The 19,848-nt window shown below is 37.5% G+C and overlaps 1 protein-coding gene across 2 annotated transcripts in view; it reads right to left on the minus strand.

Annotated features, from left to right (window-relative positions):
* Positions 1–13,117: 13,117 nt before the first annotated feature.
* The window catches only part of ldb3b (LIM domain binding 3b), a 43,549-nt gene continuing 36,818 nt past the window's right edge, over positions 13,118–19,848 (minus strand). The window contains exons 5-9 of one of the 2 annotated variants that reach the window (XM_061931782.1): positions 19,105–19,302; positions 18,969–18,992; positions 18,668–18,837; positions 18,499–18,535; positions 13,118–13,601 (exon numbers count right to left, since the gene is read on the minus strand). In XM_061931782.1, the coding sequence (XP_061787766.1) occupies positions 13,505–13,601; positions 18,499–18,535; positions 18,668–18,837; positions 18,969–18,992; positions 19,105–19,302 (526 nt within the window). In that variant the 3' untranslated portion in view covers positions 13,118–13,504. The remainder of the gene's footprint in view (positions 13,602–18,498; positions 18,536–18,667; positions 18,838–18,968; positions 18,993–19,104; positions 19,303–19,848) is intronic. The other variant, XM_061931783.1, reaches the window with a different exon arrangement.

A 19,848-nucleotide genomic window follows, 5' to 3' on the forward strand; every position in this document is an offset into this window, starting at 1 on the left:
CCTCCAACATGAATGTTTTTGCACTTTTTGGTTTCTTATTAAATAACTTTTGTAACCTATTTTTTATGGGCTTTCCTCTTTGTGATGTTAAGTTCCTGTTATGCGCTGTTATACAGTATATACCTTGAGCTCTTATTTTGAAGGCGCTAAGAGCGGAAGTGACGACAGGTTGGAGTGGAGCGGAAGTTTTTGAAAGAAGGTAAATAAAGTGATCGTCGTGTAAACTGGAGCCTCCGTGTTTGTTATTTTGTAGTTTCATACAGTATAGGCGACATTTATAAACCCTCGGTTACACTTTTTTAAATAGATTCAATCTTGCACGTGGAAAGTTTAAGTGAGGGCTTTAGTTGATATAACACTCCCGTCAGGGGGTGCATTAATCCAGCACAATAGCGGCTCATGGATTTATTTTATAAGTAAAGGTAAGACCTTTTTTATTAAATGTGCTTTTTTGTGTGCTACAGTTTGTATGTGTAAAGTTAAAGTTAAGTTAAAGTACCAATGATTGTCACACACACACTAGGTGTGGTGAATTTTGTCCTCTGCATTTGACCCATCCCTTGATCACCCCCTGGGAGGTGAGGGGAGCAGTGGGCAGCAGCGGCGTCGCGCCCGGGAATAATTGTTGGTGATTTAACCCCCAATTCCAAGCCTTGATGCTGAGTGCCAAGCAGGGAAGAATGCTGGTATGAGCTTTTAAACATAACCCGTTAACTGCTGCCAATCAAATGGTGAATAAGATACTCTTTAGGGTTCATATGTTTGTAAATCTGACTGTGATGAAGTCAGTGCCTCACCAGTCATGAACCTCACCGCACGTCACTGGGTTGTACCCATACCAATATTTTGGTACCCGTACCAAATTGTATTTTGATACTTTTCAATACTTTTCTAAATAAAGGGGACCACATTATTTGCTTTATTTTAACAAAAAAATCTTAGGGTACATTAAACATATGTTTTATATTGCAAGTTTGTCCTTAAATAAAATAGTGAACATACTAGACAACTTTACTTTTAGTAGTAAGCATACTTGCCAACCTTGAGACCTCCGATTTCGGGGGAGGGGGGGAGGGGGCGTGGTCGGGGTGGGACGGGGTGGGACGGGGGCGTGGCTAAAAGGGGAGGAGTATATTTACAGCTAGAATTCACCAAGTCAAGTATTTCATATATATATATATATATATATATATATATATATATATATATATATACACATATATATATATATACATATATATATATATATATATAGACATATATATATATATATGTATATATATATATATGTATATATATGTGTATATATATATATATATATATATATATATATATATATATATATATATATATGTATGTATGTATGTATGTATATATATATGTATATATATATATATATGTATATATATATATATACGTATATATACGTATATATATATATATATATATATATATATATATATATATATATATATATAATACTTGAATTTCAGTGTTCATTTATTTACACATATACACACACATAACACTCATCTACTCATTGTTGAGTTAAGGGTTGAATTGTCCATCCTTGTTCTATTCTCTGTCACTATTTTTCGAATCATGCTGAACACCCTCTCTGATGATGCATTGATGTGTGGCACGCACAAAAGTGCTTTCATTAAATGCACTAGATGGCAGTATTGTCCTGTTTAAGAGTGTCACAACATTGCTGTTTACGGCAGACGAACTGCTTTACGGTATACAAAAACGTGACTGCTGTTGTTGTGTGTTGTTGCCGCGCTGGGAGGACGTTAATGAAAATGCCTAACAATAAACCCACATAAGAAACCAAGAACTCGCCCTCCATCATTCTACAGTTATAACGTGATTGGGCAGGTATGCTGTTTATATTGTGGGTTAGCGGACTCGGAGTCTCCCGGAAAATCCGGGAGGGTTGGCAAGTATGGTAGTAAGTAAACAAAGAAAGGCTCCTAATTAATCTGCTGATGTATGCAGTAACATATTGTGTCATTTATCTACCTATTATTTTGTCAACATTATTAAGGACAAGCTGTAAAAAAATTAATTATTAATCTACTTGTTCATTTACTGTTAATATCTGCTTATTTTCTCTTCTAACATGTTCTATCTACACTTCTGTTAAAATTTAATAATCACTTATTCTTCTGTTGTTTGATACTTTACATTAGTTTTGGATGATACCACAAATTTAGGGTGTAGATCTGATTCCAAGTAGTTACAGGATCATACATTGGTCATAATTTAAGTCCTCATGTGTCCAGGGACATATTTCCTGAGTTTATAAACATTATATACATTAAAAAAAAAAGATTTTATGATGCTAAAAAATATTGATGTAATCAAAGAAGTATCGAGTAGATACGATACTGTACTTGGTATCATTACAGTGGATGTCAGGTGTAGATCCACCCATGGCGTTTGTTTACATTGTGACGCCGGTTTAGCTATTCCTCGTCCTGCAGGGATGATACTTGTAAGAAACATACTTTGTTTGTCGCCATGGAGGCGAGGATTAGTGATTTAGAAGTAGCTACAACACTGCAGGCTGTGGATGGACGTTAGCCGCTAGCTAGCTAGTCATGTCTTAAAGCACCTCTTCCTAAAGGCGTTTCAGTGTTATAACTTCACCTTTATCTTTACTTTTTAGACCAAAATGCGTTCGTTATCCCTTTTCTGTCTACACACAGTGTCTGCTTGTAAGTACTCCGTGATTGTGCGCTGCCGAACATGCTCGTCTGCTCGTAAAAAAACAGTAATGTCATGACATGACGACGACGCGCCATCATGCCTGTTAAAAAAAAAAAAAGGTGGCGGGGGGAACTTTTAGAGGCGGTATAGTACCGAATATATTCATTAGTATACCGGTACTACACTAGTACCGGTATAGTGTACAACCCTATTCTAAAGCATTTGATACGACCATTTTGGTGGACAGACTGCACAGGATTGGCTGATCTCAGCGTTTTTTTAATGACCTGTGCTGGATCCTCTGTGTCTTTCCTCCCAGTAACATTTTTTTGTAACGGTGTTACAGAAAAGATCAATTAGAATAATGCATAATGTTGGCTATAGAGAACATACAAATCATTTATTTATTGAATCAAAAATATCGAAATTCAACAATTTGGTGCATTTGCAAACAGCTAAAATGATGTACAAAGCAAACTATAACCTGCTTGCCAAGAATGTACAAATATACCCTTAGAAGAAAATCTAATTTAAAACATCTGTATGCTCGTACAACACTTAAAACCTTTAGTATATCCGTATGTGGAATTACATTATGGAATGAATTAACCAAATAAATCACACAAAGCACCAATATGATGAATATCTTGAACCCCCTTTTTTTTTTTTTTTTTTAGATAAAGATTATTTATGTATTTAATATTTGTATTTATTTATTATTTATTTGTTCACTGTTCTGTTACAGAGAACAAGGAAATGGGATAAAATTGCTATGGTATGAAAAGGGGTAGGATTGAATAAGCTCAGCTTCTTCCTACTCTTTTTCTGGACGTGCTGTAATGAATCAACTGGAAATATGTGATTGCATACAAATAAACTGAAACTGAACGGTATTAAAGGGTGTTCCTCAGGGTTCCATATCAGGTCCATTGTTGTTTTCCATTCATGTGAACAATCTCTGTGAAAATGTGTCGGATGCTGCAGCCTTCCATTTTTATGCAGATCGCCCATAGCGTTTCTACTCATATGGATTTTTCATTCGTCGCTCTAAGCCATACTTGCCAACCTTGAAACCTCCGATTTCGGGAGGTGGGGGGTGGGGGCGTGGTCGGGGGTAGGGCGGGGCGTGGTTAAGAGGGGAGGAGTATATTGACAGCTAGAATTCACCAAGTCAAGTATTTCATATATATATATATACATCCTGAAAATATGCAAATAAACTGTGTTTAGATGATTGATACCTCAAACTTGCATAAATAAATCTTAAGGAATATAACATAACTTGGCTTCTGAGAGTTTCAAAATGTAATGAATAAAATGCTAAAGTTGTTGATAAACAAGCAATTATTTTAATAATTAAATATGGTCATTTTAAATGAATTATTATGATAATTTAAAATCAATTATTTCAAATATGTTTATTTTAATGTATAATTCTATGGCTGGATGTAATAAGGAGTCACGAAAAAATACAAATAAAAATACAATTAATTTTGATGTTTTTAGCAAAATATAGTAAAAATGTATTTATTATTATTATTTTTTTAAATTCCATCCATTTTCTACCGCTTATTCCCTTTGGGGTCGCGGGGGGCGCTGGAGCCTATCTCAGCTACAATCGGGCGGAAGGCGGGGTACACCCTGGACAAGTCGCTACCTCATCGCAGGGCCAACACAGATAGACAGACAACATTCACACTCACATCCACACACTAGGGCCAATTTAGTGTTGCCAATCAACTTATCCCCAGGTGCATGTCTTTGGAGGTGGGAGGAAGCCGGAGTACCCGGAGGGAACCCACGCAGTCACGGGGAGGACATGCAAACTCCACACAGAAAGATCCCGAGCCCGGGATTGAACCCAAGACTACTCAGGACCTTCGTATTGAATTAATAAATATATTTATTTTTAGGTAAAATAAACATAATAATACAATTTATCTCTAGTCTGGATGATTTAGTTCTTGTCACTCTGTTGTCCTCCCGTCATGAAAAAAGGCTGTCCTCACTCAGGCATGGAGCTGGAGGGGGCGTGGCTTCCAGCTCCGGCTGAAAATCGGGAGATTTTCGGGAGAATATTTGTCCCGGGAGGTTTTCGGGAGAGGCGCTGAATTTCAGGAGTCTCCCGGAAAATTCGGGAGGGTTGGCAAGTATGCTCTAAGCAACGTTTGTAAGTTTTACAATATAACTAAAACAATTCTTACTTACGAAACCGTCCCATGTGCTCTCGGATTTGCTATCGTAATGTATGTGGTATCATATTGGCATTAGCTAATATGATAATATTACTTCCTCCTTCTATTCTATTCTATTACATACACTTGTTTGTTTAACCTACTCAGTGGCCTAGTGGTTAGAGTGTCCGCCCTGAGATCGGTAGGTTGTGAGTTCAAACCCCGGCCGAGTCATACCAAAGACTATAAAAATGGGACCCAATGCCTCCCTGCTTGGCACTCAGTATCAAGGGTTGGAATTGGGGGTTAAATCACCAAAATGATTCCCGGGCGCGGCCACTGCTGCTGCCCACTGCTCCCCTCACCTCCCAGGGGGTGATCAAGGGTGATGGGTCAAATGCAGAGAATAATTTCGCCACACCTAGTGTGTGTGTGACAATCATTGGTACTTTAACTTTAACTTTAACTTTTTGAGCACAACAAAGAGTACACAATAACTAAACAAATACAAAAAATACTACCTGTTACTCTTTTAAATCCTTTTTGCCCCTCACAGTCCAATAAATTATTCGTAAAAACAATTATTTTTTTAATAAAATAAAAATATATACCTAATCAGTCTAGTATCGATCATATACTGATATTAACCTTGTGTCGACACCACTAATTTATGGATCGATCCGTGTGTTGCACTTCTGGCCGCTGCAATGCTCACACATGCAAAGTAAAGAGCTATTCTATTATCCTCTTTCTCGACTCCTATGAATCTACTTGTTGATTCCCGCTTACCTTCTGCTGTCCTGCGCCTCCATTGACACGTCTTTAACGCTACAATACACCTAGTTCTTGCTGTTGTTTCAAGATAGCTTAGCAATTAGCTTAGCTATTAGCATGCCTGCCCCCACTTGCTGGAGGTGAGTTACTTGTCATAATACACCGTCATAATACTTGACAATGATACTTAATATACTAACAAATGCAGCTTATTTGCCGTAATGAATGTTCATATTATTAACAACTTAGCCGAGTGTCTCCACACCGTGTATGGAGATACTTATTTAGTTGCTAGCTCATACTTGCCAACCCTCCCGAATTTTCCGGGAGGCTCCCGAAATTCAGCGCCTCTCCCGAAAACCTCCCGGGACAAATATTCTCCCGAAAATCTCCCGATTTTCAGCCGGAGCTGGAGGCCACGCCCCCTCCAGCTCCATGCGGACCTGAGTGAGGACAGTCTTTTATCAGGACGGGAGGACAACAGGGTGACAAGAACTAAATCATCCAGACTAGAGATAAATTGTATTATTATGTTTATCTTACCTAAAAATAAATATATTTACTAATTAAAAAAAACAAAAACGAAATACATTTTTACTATATTTTGCTAAAAACATCAAAATTAATTGTATTTTTATTTGTATTTTTTCTGACTCCTTATTACATCCAGACATTAGAATTATACATTAAAATAAACATTTGAAATAATTAATTTTAAATTATCATAATAATTCATTTAAAATGACCATATTTAATTATTAAAATAATTGCTTGTTTATCAACAACTTTAGCATTTTATTCATTACATTTTGAAGCTCTCAGAAGCCAAGTTATGTTATATTCCTTAAGATTTATTTATGCAAGTTTGAAGGATCAATTATCTAAACACAGTTTTGTTTGCATATTTTCAGGATATATATATATATATATATATATATATATATATATATATATATATATATATATATATATATATATATATATATATATATATATGTGTATATATATATATATGTGTATATATATATATATATATATATATATATATATATATATATATATATATATATTAGAGATGCGCGGTTTGCGGGCACAACCGCGGAGTCCACGGATTATCCGCGGATCGGGCGGATGAAATTAAAAAAAGGGCTCACCCTGGTTGATATAGAGAGCAGGACGGTGGCCATGGAAGTCGGAACCCGCTAAGGAGTGTGTAACAACCCACCTGCCGAATCAACTAGCCCTGAAAATGGATGGCGCTGGAGCGTCGGGCCCATATACCCGGCCGTCGCCGGCAGTGAGACGCGCTTGGAGGTGCGCTCAGCGCGGCTCCCATATGATTGTGCACTGGTGTGCGTCTGGGTCGTGACAGCGTGGCAAGCGAATGGCTGTGCTGCATTGGATCAGTCTCCTTTCTTTAACAGGCAAAAGCTTTATAACCTCACCATACCTGCCAACTTTTGAAATCAGAAAAACCTAGTAGCCAGGGTCCAAGGGCCGCAGGCCCCGGTAGGTCCAGGACAAAGTCCTGGTGGAGGGTTCAGGGCTTCGCCCCCCGACGCAAAATGATTATTAGCATTCAGACAGGTTAAAATGTTGCTAAAACCATCACTTTTCTATCAGTCACAGTGACTTTTCAAAACAAAAATATTACAGCAAAAATCATATGGGTTGATTGGCATGTTTATTCTGTAAGCTAACTTCAATAGTTTGAAATTATTTTGACAGTTAATGCCAGTTATCCTGTCAACCTTTCACAAGACTTCAATTTGTTAATTGAAAGTATAAACAGTATAAACACTTTTTACAGTAAACAAATGGTAAAACAGTACTAAACAATTCCATAAAAAAAAAAATTGGTGTCATTATTAACTTTCTGTCCAAGCTTGTATAATCTACTGCCTTGTTCAATTGTAAAAAATATTCTGTGCCTAAAATTCACATTTCTATCACAATTATCATACTGTAAACATGGTAAGCTAACTTCATTAAAATTAATAGTCCTGTCAATAGCATGGAATTACAATTCAAATGTAGTTTTTTTTGTAAGCCTTTCAAAAGAATTCAAAATATGAAAAATTAATGAAAATTAATTTAAACCATCAGACACTTGAAAAGTGGCACATCACATCTCTAATGTAATCATTTTAACTTTTCAACAGAAATAGCACTGCAAAAATATTAAGGACATACTTCTGTATTTTGGTAGTTATGCTGTCAACATTTAACACGATTTCTTCAACTTGGACTTGAAAGCATAAATAGTATAAACACTTTTAACAGTATGTCGTGCTGTGAAATACAGCCGACAGGATTGCGCACCAAACACGAAGCAAGGCCAAAGCGCATGCATGGTGCAGGAGAACAAAGGACTTCTTTCATTTAAGGTTTGTGATAAACCATCAAACTCATTCGTTAAAAGGACTCTATAGTAATATAAAGCGAGTTTTTCTGGACATTATCATGCAAGAAAAGTTTATTTTTGGGACCGCGATCACCGCGTAATGATTTTTAAAGGTTGCATTACAAACATTTAACTGTCCCATGTGATCAGCCAGTGCGATTGGAAATCCATGCTCAATTATTGCCTCCGTAAATACAACTTCGGCATTTATCACATCCAAAGAATCTGTTTGGGCGACGAAAAACGTTGAAAGTTTTCCACTTGTATCGCTAGCAACGGCATTAGACTTGTGTTTTTTTGTCCCAACGTGGTCTTTTACATCGCTAATTCCTCCGTGTCCGATCGAAAAATCTTGTCTGCACAAGGTGCAATTCGCGTAGTTTTCACCCTTTTTTTTTTAAATTAATGAAAAACCGTATTTTTTATCACTGCAACCGTAACCCGGAATAGGTTGATGAAAACCGTACGAATTACGGGAAAACCGGAGTAGTTGGCAGGTATGCCTCACTAATGCCTTGCATCGTCTATATTAAATATATAACAACGGGTGGGTGCGGGCGGATGGCGGGCGGGTGCAGTTCTGATCAAATGTTACATCGGGTGGATGGCGGATGGTTGACGACTTTCTGATGCGGTTGCGGATGAAATAATTGCCTATCCGCGCATCTCTAATATATATATATATATATATGTATGAAATACTTCACTTGGTGAATTCTAGCTGTCAATATACTCCTCCCCTCTTAACCACGCCCCCAACCACGCCCCGCCCCACCCCTGACCACGCCCCGCCCCACCCCTGACCACGCCCCCCACCCCCCACCTCCCGAAATCGGAGGTTTCAAGGTTGGCAAGTATGTGCTAGCTTGTCATAAAATAAATACCATTACCTTGTGTTAAAAAGCATTAATCGGCAATAGCGATTAAGTGGCCTATCGATCCGCACATTCCATACTATTATTATTATTATTATTAGAACCACTCTTAGGCTAAAAATCCCTGTACAATATTTTCAATGTATATAGTTATTTTAGTTAACATGGCCAATACCAACTCCAGTTATTTAATTAAATCAACAAATTAAAAAATCAATCAATGTTTACTTATATAGCCCTAAATCACGAGTGTCTCAAAGGGCTGCAAAAGCCACAACGACATCCTCTGCTCAGATCCCACATCAGGGCAAGGAAAAACTCAAACCAATGGGGCAATGAGATACCTTGGAGGGGACCGCAGATGTGGGGACAAACCTGGCGAACCTTAAAGGGGAACATTATCACCAGACCTATGTAAGCGTCAATATATACCTTGATGTTGCAGAAAAAAGACCATATATTTTTTTAACCGATTTCCGAACTCTAAATGGGTGAATTTTGGCGAATTAAATATTCGCTCTCGCATCGGGAAGCAATTCGCCATTTTCTCCAACACCGGGTCAAAACAGCTCTGTTATTTTCCATTTTTTCGACTGTTTTCCGTACCTTGGAGACATCATGCCTCGTCGGTGTGTTGTCAGAGGGTGTAACAACACGAACAGGGACGGATTCAAGTTGCACCAGTGGCCCAAAGATGCGAAAGTGGCAAGAAATTGGACGTTTGTTCCGCACACTTTACCGACGAAAGCTATGCTACGACAGAGATGGCAAGAATGTGTGGATATCCTGCGACACTCAAAGCAGATGCATTTCCAACGATAAAGTCAAAGAAATCTGCCGCCAGACCCCCATTGAATCTGCCGAAGTGTGTGAGCAATTCAGGGACAAAGGACCTCGGTAGCACGGCAAGCAATGGCGGCAGTTTGTTCCCGCAGACGATGGATGTCTTGGCTCACACCGTCCCAAGATGATCAAGAGAAGAATATCGACCCTAGCTTCCCTGGCCTGCTGACATGAGGGTATGTCTACAGAATATATTAATTGATGAAAATTGGGCTGTCTGCACTCTCAAAGTGCATGTTGTTGCCAAATGTATTTCATATGCTGTAAACCTAGTTCATAGTTGTTAGTTTCCTTTAATGCCAAACAAACACATACCAATCGTTGGTTAGAAGGCGATCGCCGAATTCGTCCTCGCTTTCTCCCGTGTCGCTGGCTGTCGTGTCGTTTTCGTCGGTTTTGCTTGCATACGGTTCAAACCGATATGGCTCAATAGCTTCAGTTTCTTCTTCAATTTCGTTTTCGCTACCTGCCTCCACACTACAACCATCTGTTTCAATACATGCGGAATCTGTTGAATCGCATAAGCCGCTGAAATCCGAGTCTGAATCCGAGCTAATGTCGCTATAGCTTGCTTTTCTTTCCGCCATGTTTGTTTGTGTTGGCTTCACTATGTGACGTCACAGGAAAACGGGTGGTTAAAATCAGGCACTTTGAAGCTTTTTTTAGGGATATTGCGTGATCGGTAAAATTTTGAAAAAACTTCGAAAAATATAATAAGCCACTGGGAACTGATTTTTAATGGTTTTAACAATTCTGAAATTGTGATAATGTTCCCCTTTAAAGGCCTACTGAAACCTACTACTACCGACCACGCAGTCTGATAGTTTATATATCAATGATGAAATCTTAACATTGCAACACATGCCAATACGGCCGGGTTAGCTTACTAAAGTGCAATTTTAAATTTTGCGCGAAATATCCTGCTGAAAACGTCTCGGTATGATGACGTCAGCGCGTGACGTCACGGATTGTAGAGGACATTTTGGGACAGCATGGTGGCCAGCTATTAAGTCGTCTGTTTTCATCGCAAAATTCCACAGTATTCTGGACATCTGTGTTGGTGAATCTTTTGCAATTTGTTCAATGAACAATGGAGACAGCAGAGAAGAAAGCTGTAGGTGGGAAGCGGTGTATTGCGGCCGACTTCAGCAACACGGACACGGCCGGTGTTTCATTGTTTACATTCCCGAAAGATGACAGTCAAGCTTTACCATTGGCCTGTGGAGAACTGGGACAACAGAGACTCTTACCATGAGGACTTTGAGTTGGATACGCAGACACGGTACCGTGAGTACGCTTCCAAACATTTGATCGCTTGCCGTACGTGCGTGCCGCTATGTGCATGTCACGTACGTAACTTTGGGGACTTTGGGGAAATATATGTGCTGTATGAACTTTGGGGAGGTGAACGGTACTTTGGGCTGTGGGATTGAGTGTGTTGTGCAGGTGTTTGAGTTGTATTGGCGGGTTATATGGACGGGAGGGTGGAGGTGTTTGTTATGCGGGATTAATTTGTGGCATATTAAATATAAGCCTGGTTGTGTTGTGGCTAATAGAGTATATATATGTCTTGTGTTTATTTACTGTTTTAGTCATTCCCAGCTGAATATCAGGTCCCACCCGCCTCTCACAGCATCTTTCCTATCTGAATCGCTCCCACTGCCCTCTAGTCCTTCACTCTCACTTTCCTCATCCACAAATCTTTCATCCTTGCTCAAATTAATGGGGAAATCGTCGCTTTCTCGGTCCAAATCGCTCTCGCTGCTGGTGGCCATGATTGTAAACAATGTGCAGATGTGAGGAGCTCCACAACCTGTGACGTCACGCTACTCGTCTGCTACTTCCGGTACAGGCAAGGCTTTTTTATCAGCGACCAAAAGTTGCTAACTTTATCGTCGATGTTCTCTACTAAATCCTTTCAGTAAAAATATGGCAATATCGCGAAATGATCAAGTATGACACATAGAATGGACCTGCTATCCCCGTTTAAATAAGAAAATCGCATTTCAGTAGGCCTTTAATGTATGCCAGGAGTGTCTTCCCGGCATACAGAGGATCTTTGACCGGTATTTTTGTGGTCCATTTATTTTAAAACGGTAAAGCGCTCCTGTCATATAAAACAGGGGTGCTCATTACGTCGATCGCGAGCTACCGGTCGATCGCGGAGGGTGTGTCAGTCGATCGCCAGCCAGGCATTAAAAAAATAGTCCTAAAAATGAGCGATCATAAATCTTCACTATGACGTCACTTTCGTCACTTGATTGACATTCACGGCACCCGAGGGTCTTCTGAGATGACGCTGGCTGCTGCCAGCTCATTAAAATTACCGACAGGAAGGCGAGAAACACTTTATTTCAACAGACTCTGGCGCCGTACCTGTCGTCAAAACTCCAAAGACCGACTGCACAGTTGCGCTAACAAAATAAGAGTCTCAGAAAGCTGGCGTGCACAAGCTGGCAAGCTACGGAGTTTGCCGCCAATGTATTTCTTGTAAAGTGTATACAAAGGAGTACGGAAGCTGGACAAATAAGATGCCAAAAACCAACCACTTTCATGTGGTATTGGACAGAAAGGAGGACTTTTTTTCTCCTCCATTCGAAAATGCGGACGTTATCATCACTACTGTCTGATTCCAATCAATGCAAGTCATCAGAATCAGGTAATACACCAACTTATATTCTCGTCTTCATGAAAGAAAGGAATCTATATGTGTTAAGCATGCTTGTATTATCTTTAAACACCTTTAACTTATTAACAATATTAACTATATGTGTTAAACATGCTTGTATTATCTTTAAACACCTTTAAGTTGTTAACAATATTAACTATATGTGTTAAACATGCTTGTATTATCTTTAACCACCTTTAACTTGTTAACAATATTAACTATATGTATTAAACATACTTGTATTATCATTAAACACCTTTAATTTTTTAACAAAATTAACTATATGTTAAACATGCTTGCATTATCATTAAACACCTTTAACTTGTTAACAAAAACATATATTTCATAAATAAGTAAATATAAATTATATATATATGAATGAGGTAGATCCCCACGACTTGATCAATTGAAAAGTAGCTCGCCTGCAGAAAACGTGTGAGCACCCCTGATATAGAAGATCTTTGACAAACATTTTTGCAATAAGTCCTTAAAAAAGCAAAGTACTCCCGTAATATACAGGATCTTTGACTAGCGTAACAAATGTGTTTCATTTCAAACACTGACTTTGTTTTGTAAATGCTTATAATAGTGTGATTGCTGCTTTATTGGTGAACATGTGAGTCGTGCATAAAGAGGATATTTCCAGTAGCAGCATCAGTCAGTCATGTCGTTTTAGGAAAACATTTATTCACATTGACATCGGTGTATTTTGAGTGCATTTTTTTTACATACTGTGCATGTTACATCTGTGTGTGTGATCGTGAGATCCTTCTTACTGGGGCTAAAAGGACGTCCACATTATTTCCCTACAGTGAATTTCTCTCTCCTGTAGCGCAGAGGAACCAAACGTATAGCAGCAGACATTGTATGGACACAACAGTCATGAATTAATAGCATAAAGTCGCACATTCTACTCATCTACAAGCCACACACATTCCGCCTCTTCCTTATTTGCCCTCATGTACATTATTTTCTCTGTGTGTTTTTATATATTGCCCCATGTCCCCTTCTCTTCCTTCCTTCCTTGCTTCCTTGCTTCCTCTCTCCTTTCCCCTTACACCCCGACGTTGAGGATCTGTGCAGACAGTCCGTGATGCCAATTCTTCAGCTTGGCAAAGCGAGGACCCCGCATCTCCGACTCAAACTTCTCTCTGCCAGAAAAAGCCGGTTTTTAATACTCAGTTAAGAACTAGAAATGTGTCGGACAACAAGGAAATAAAGCAGTGCAGCATTATTTAAGTACAAAACCCAAAACCAGTGAAGTTGGCACGTTGTGTAAATGGTAAATAAAAACAGAATACAATGATTTGCTAATCCTTTTCAACCTATATTCAATTGAATAGACTGCAAAGACAAGATATTTAACGTTCCAATTGGAAAACGTTGTTATTTCTTGCAAATATTAGCTCATTTGGAATTTGATGCCTGCAACATGTTTCAAAAAAGCTGGCACAAGTGGCAAAAAAGACTGATAAAGTTGAGGGATGCTCATCAAACACTTATTTGGAACATCCCACAGGTGAACAGGCTAATTGGGAACAGGTGGGTGCCATGATTGGGTAAAAAAGCAGCTTCCATGAAATGCTCAGTCATTCACAAACAATAATGGGGCGAGGGTCACCACTTTGTCAACAAATGCGAGAGCAAATTGTCGAACAGTTTAAGAACGATATTTCTCAACGAGCTATTGCAAGAAATTTAGGGATTTCACCATCTACAGTCCGTAATATCATCAAAAGGTTCGGAGAATCTGGAGAAAGCACTGCACGTAAGCGATTAAATTACGGACCTTCGACCCCTCAGGTGGTACTGCATCAAAAAGCGACATCAGTGTGTAAAGGATATCATCAAAAGGTTCGGAGAATCTGGAGAAAGCACTGCACGTAAGCGATTAAATTACGGACCTTCGACCCCTCAGGTGGTACTGCATCAAAAAGCGACATCAGTGTGTAAAGGATATCATCAAAAGGTTCAGAGAATCTGGAGAAAGCACTGCACGTAAGCGATTAAATTACGGACCTTCGACCCCTCAGGTGGTACTGCATCAAAAAGCGACATCGGTGTGTAAAGGATATCACCACATGGGCTCAGGAACACTTCAGAAAACCACTGTCAGTTACTACAGTTCGTCGCTACATCTGTAAGTTCGAGTTAAAACTCTACTATGCAAAGCGAAAGCCATTTATCAACAACACCCAGAAACGCCGCTGGCTTCGTTGGGCCCGAGCTCATCTAAGATGGACTAATGCATAGTGTAAAAGTGTTCTGTGGTCTGACGAGTCCACATTTCAAATTGTTTTTGGAAAGTGTGGACGTCGTGTCTTCTGGAACAAAGAGGAAAAGAACCATCCGGATTGTTCTAGGCGCAAAGTTGAAAAGCCAGCATGTGTGATGGTATGGGGGTGTATTAGTGCCCAAGACATGGGTAACTTACACATCTGTGAAGGCGCCATTAATGCTGAAAGGTACATACAGGTTTTGGAGCAACATATGTTGCCATCCAAACAACGTTATCATGGACGCCCCTGCTTATTTCAGCAAGAAAATGCCAAGCCACGTGTTACAACAGCGTGGCTTCGTAGTAAAAGAGTGTGGGTACTAGACTGGCCTGCCTGTAGTCCAGACCTGTCTCCCATTGAAAATGTGTGGCGCATTATGAAGCCTAAAATACCACAACGGAGACCCCCGGACTGTTGAACGACTTAAGCTGTACATCAAGCAAGAATGGGAAAGAATTCCACCTGAAAAGCTTCAAAAATTGCTCTCCTCAGTTCCCAAACGTTTACTGAGTGTTGTTAAAAGGAAAGGCCATGTAACACAGTGGTAAAAATGTTGCGTGTTGCTGCCATTAAATTCTAAGTTAATGATTATTTGCAAAAAAAAAATAAAGTTTCTCAGTTGGAAGATTAAATATCTTGTCTTTGCAGTCTATTCAATTGAAAATGAGTTGAAAAGGATTTGCAAATTATCGTATTCTGTTTACACAACGTGCCAACTTCACAGTTTATATATATATATATATATATATATATATATAAATATATATATATATGTATATGTGTGTATGTATACGTGTACATATATGTGTGTATATATATATATATATATATATGTATGTATATATGTATGTATATATATATATATATATATGTGTGTGTATATATTTATGTGTATATATATATATGTGTGTGTATATATTTATGTGTATATATATATATATATGTGTGTATATATATATATATATATATATATATATATATATATATATGTATGTATGTATGTATGTATGTATATACCTGCAACTTATTATTTACAAATATAAAAAGCATATAAGATAAACATAACAATTAATAAAAGTATTATATCAACTGACAGATTTAAAGTTGTTAAAAGATTTCAAGCGTTGAAAGTAAAAAAAACAAAAGTAAATGATTGTAAACCTATGACACTTCATCGTATTCTGTTTACACAACGTGCCAACTTCACAGTTTTTATATATATATATATATATATATATATATATATATATATATATATATATATATATATATATATATATATATATATATATATATATATATACTGTATATATAGATATATGTATATGTGTGTATGTATACGTGTACATTAGTGATGGGTTGATGAGGCGTCATGAAGCGTTTCGACACATTGCAAAACTGTATTGATACTGTGTCGATACTGTGTCACTAAATACTGACATCTGCTGGACATTAAAAATCCCTACAGGCAACCTATGGACCGACTCAACTGACACTGATTTTATGCTCTAGATCAGGGGTCACCAACCTTTTTGAAACCAAAAACTACTTCTTGGGTACTGATTAATGCGAAGGGCTACCAGTTTGATACACACTTAAATAAATAAATATATTGTCATTTGTAAGTTACACGTACCGGTAAGTGTGATTTAAACAAGAATAGCTAAATAAATACATTTATATATATAAAAAAAATGGGTATTTCTGTCTGTCATTCCGTTGTACATTTTTTTTTCCTTTTACGGAAGGTTTTTTCTAGAGAATAAATGATGAAAAAAACACTTAATTGAACGGTTTAAAAGAGGAGAAAACACGAAAAAAAAATCAAATCAAATTTTGAAACATAGTTTATCTTTAATTTCGACTCTTTAAAATTCTAAATTCAACCGACAAAAAGAAGAGAAAAACTAGCTAATTTGAATCTTTTTGAAAAAATTAAAAAAATAATTTATGGAACATCATTAGTAATTTTTCCTGATTAAGATACATTTTAGAATTTTGATGACATGTTTTAAATTGGTTAAAATCCAATCTGCACTTTGTCAGAATATTTAACACATTGGACCAAGCTATATTTCTAACAAAGACAAATCAGTATTTCTTCTAGATTTTCCAGAACAAAAATTTTAAAAGAAATTCAAAATACTTTGAAATTAGATTTAAATTTGATTCTACAGATTTTCTAGATTTGCCAGAATAATTTTTTTGAATTTTAATCATAGTAAGTTTGAAGAAATATTTCACAAATATTCTTCGTCGAAAAAACAGAAGCTAAAATATTTATTATTCTTTGCAATGAAAAAAAAAATAATTTACTTGAACATTGATTTAAATTGTCAGGAAAGAAGAGGAAGACATTTAAAAGGTAAAAAGGTATATGTGTTTAAAAATCCTAAAATCATTTTTAAGGTTGTATTTTTTCTCTAAAATTGTATTTCTAAAAGTAATAAGAAGCAAAGTAAAAAAAATAAATCAATTTATTTAAACAAGTGAAGACCAAGCCTTTAAAATATTTTCATGGATTTTCAAATTCTATTTGAGTTTTGTCTCTTTTAAAATTAAAAATGTCGAGCAAAGCGAGACCAGCTTGCTAATAAATAAATGACATTTAAAAAATAGAGGCAGCTCACTGGTAAGTGCTGCTCTTTGAGCTATTTTTAGAACAGGCCAGCGGGTGACTCATCTGGTCCTTACGGGCTACCTGGTGCCCGCGGGCACCGCGTTGGTGACCCCTGCCCTAGTATATACAATAATATAAACCAAGTCATTGTATTTCATTTAGGATTATTTCATATCTTCATTTAAATAAAAATATATTTGTATCTTTTTTAGATACAGTCAATAAATAACGTGAACATGTATCATAACATGGACATCTAAGAGAACGTGTTGTGGATGATTGTGGACTGGGAATTTTTTAAATTTTTTTTTTTACACATTTTTATTAAAAAAAAAAAAAAAAAGTTTTTCCGACGTATTACATTTTAGACGATTTCTCTTCTTAGTTATTATTTATCGGGCTGTAGAAAAGACCCGCTCACAGGGCACAGAGGAGGCGTCAGTGCGATACAGTTCGCGTATCGGTCACGTGACCAAAACAGCTCATGATCGGTCACGTGACTTTCTAAAAGCGGTACACGCACCGACACAGGGTTTTGCTCTATGAGCTCGACGCATGCGCCGATGCATCGGTGTTGCCGGACCCATCACTAGTGTACATATATGTGTGTATATATATATATATATATATATATATATATATATATATGTATGTATATATGTATGTATATATACATGTGTGTGTATATATTCATGTATATATATATATATATATATATATATATATATATATATATATATATATATATATATATATGTGTATATATATATATAAATATATATATATATATATATGTGTATATATATATATATATGTGTGTATATATATATATATATATATATATATTTGTATGTATGTATGTATATATGTATATACCTGCAACTTATTATTTACAAATATTATAAAAAGTATATAAAATAAACATAACAATTAATAAAAATATTATATCAACAGATAGATTTAAAGTTGTTAAAAGATTTCAAGCGTTGAAAGTAAAATAAACAAAAATAAATGATTGTAAACTTATGACACTTTTAGGATCCAAGAGTTAGTGTGTATATTCAATGGTAAGGTTGTTGTTGAAGGGTTAAGTAAACAAACGCCGCAGTTAAAGTCAGAGTAATTACTGATCAATGCAATAACGCTCACCTCGACTTCATCAGAGCTTCCTCGTCTGGGTCTTGCACTTTATGGAGAGAAAGAAGGTTAAACAAGGGTTAGACTTAAAAAAAAACAACAAAGTATAGGGACTTAAGGCCATTGCACCAACAGCGGGAATGTCCCATTATTTACGAAAACCTGACAATATATAACTCACTATATTCAGTTCCAGTGATGTGGGCCAGCATCCGGAAGCTCTTGGACTGCAGGTTGGCGGCACGGCGAGCCCAATCGGACAAGTCCTGGGGGTTTTCCTTTGGCTTGTTTACCGCCTGATAGACGGGGGAGGCGCAGTCCACCACGGGGTCCTTCATGGGCAGGACGGCACTGGGAGAGGCGGGGGGGGGGGGGGGGGGGCACACAAGCGTCAGTCGGCGTGCAGATGTCCATTGGGCGCATGAAGCAGGAAGTAGGCTATGGATGTTGTGAAGCCTTGTTAGGAGGCAGGATGTACTTACGCCAAGGGGGAGCCCGCCTCCTCACTGGCCGGGCGGCGGGGGGGAGGATGAGGAGGGATGGAGTGAGCAGAAAGGTGAAAGGTGGACAAAGAGAAGCAAAGCACACATTGGCGCGTTTTCAGCGGCGTCACCTCACCCGTCGTGTCCCTTGGCCTGCGATTGGCCGGCGATGGCGTCCATGATGGCGTCCTGCGAGTACATGCTAATGGGCGTGTTGTATTGGGCGTGGACGATGGTGGCCTTCCCGCCGGGGCCGCGCACCTCGATGGGCTTGTGGGTGGACAGGGCGGAGTCTTTCAGGGCGATGGGGTTGAAGCTGGGGGTGTACTCCACGCTGAGAGAGGGAGGGGCCAGGACAAAGTAGCACTTCAACCAAAATGGGGCCGCTATTTAGTAGACCGCCAACAGGTGGCGCTGTTGCATTCTTGCTTCCACAAAGCAACACAGCATTGGACTTTTCATGCAGTTTTTCTTTCTTCATCTCATGCAAACTTGTATTCTCTTTTATTCATGTCATATTTGAAAATAAAACATGATTTATTAATATCATAAAATAATATAATTTAATTAATTTCTGTATTGAAAATAAAATAAAATTACACTGCATTATGTAGGTCTCTGCCTTTAAAAAAAATTAAATAAAAGATCATTTAATAATGACCTCAAATTAAGTACAAATACAGCAAAATAAAGTATGGTTTGGTAACATAATACATAACAGATTTTAATACATTTAAATTACTTTCTGTATTAGAAATGAAATAAAATTACATTGAATTTTCTGGAATTAAATATTTAATTTAAGTGTGCTTTTCAAAAAATAGAATATAAATAATCATGCACAAACATAATAAAATAAAATATGATTTATTAATACCAT

This window comes from Nerophis lumbriciformis, linkage group LG39 (genome assembly GCF_033978685.3).
Source record: "Nerophis lumbriciformis linkage group LG39, RoL_Nlum_v2.1, whole genome shotgun sequence".
NCBI lineage: Eukaryota > Metazoa > Chordata > Actinopteri > Syngnathiformes > Syngnathidae > Nerophis > Nerophis lumbriciformis.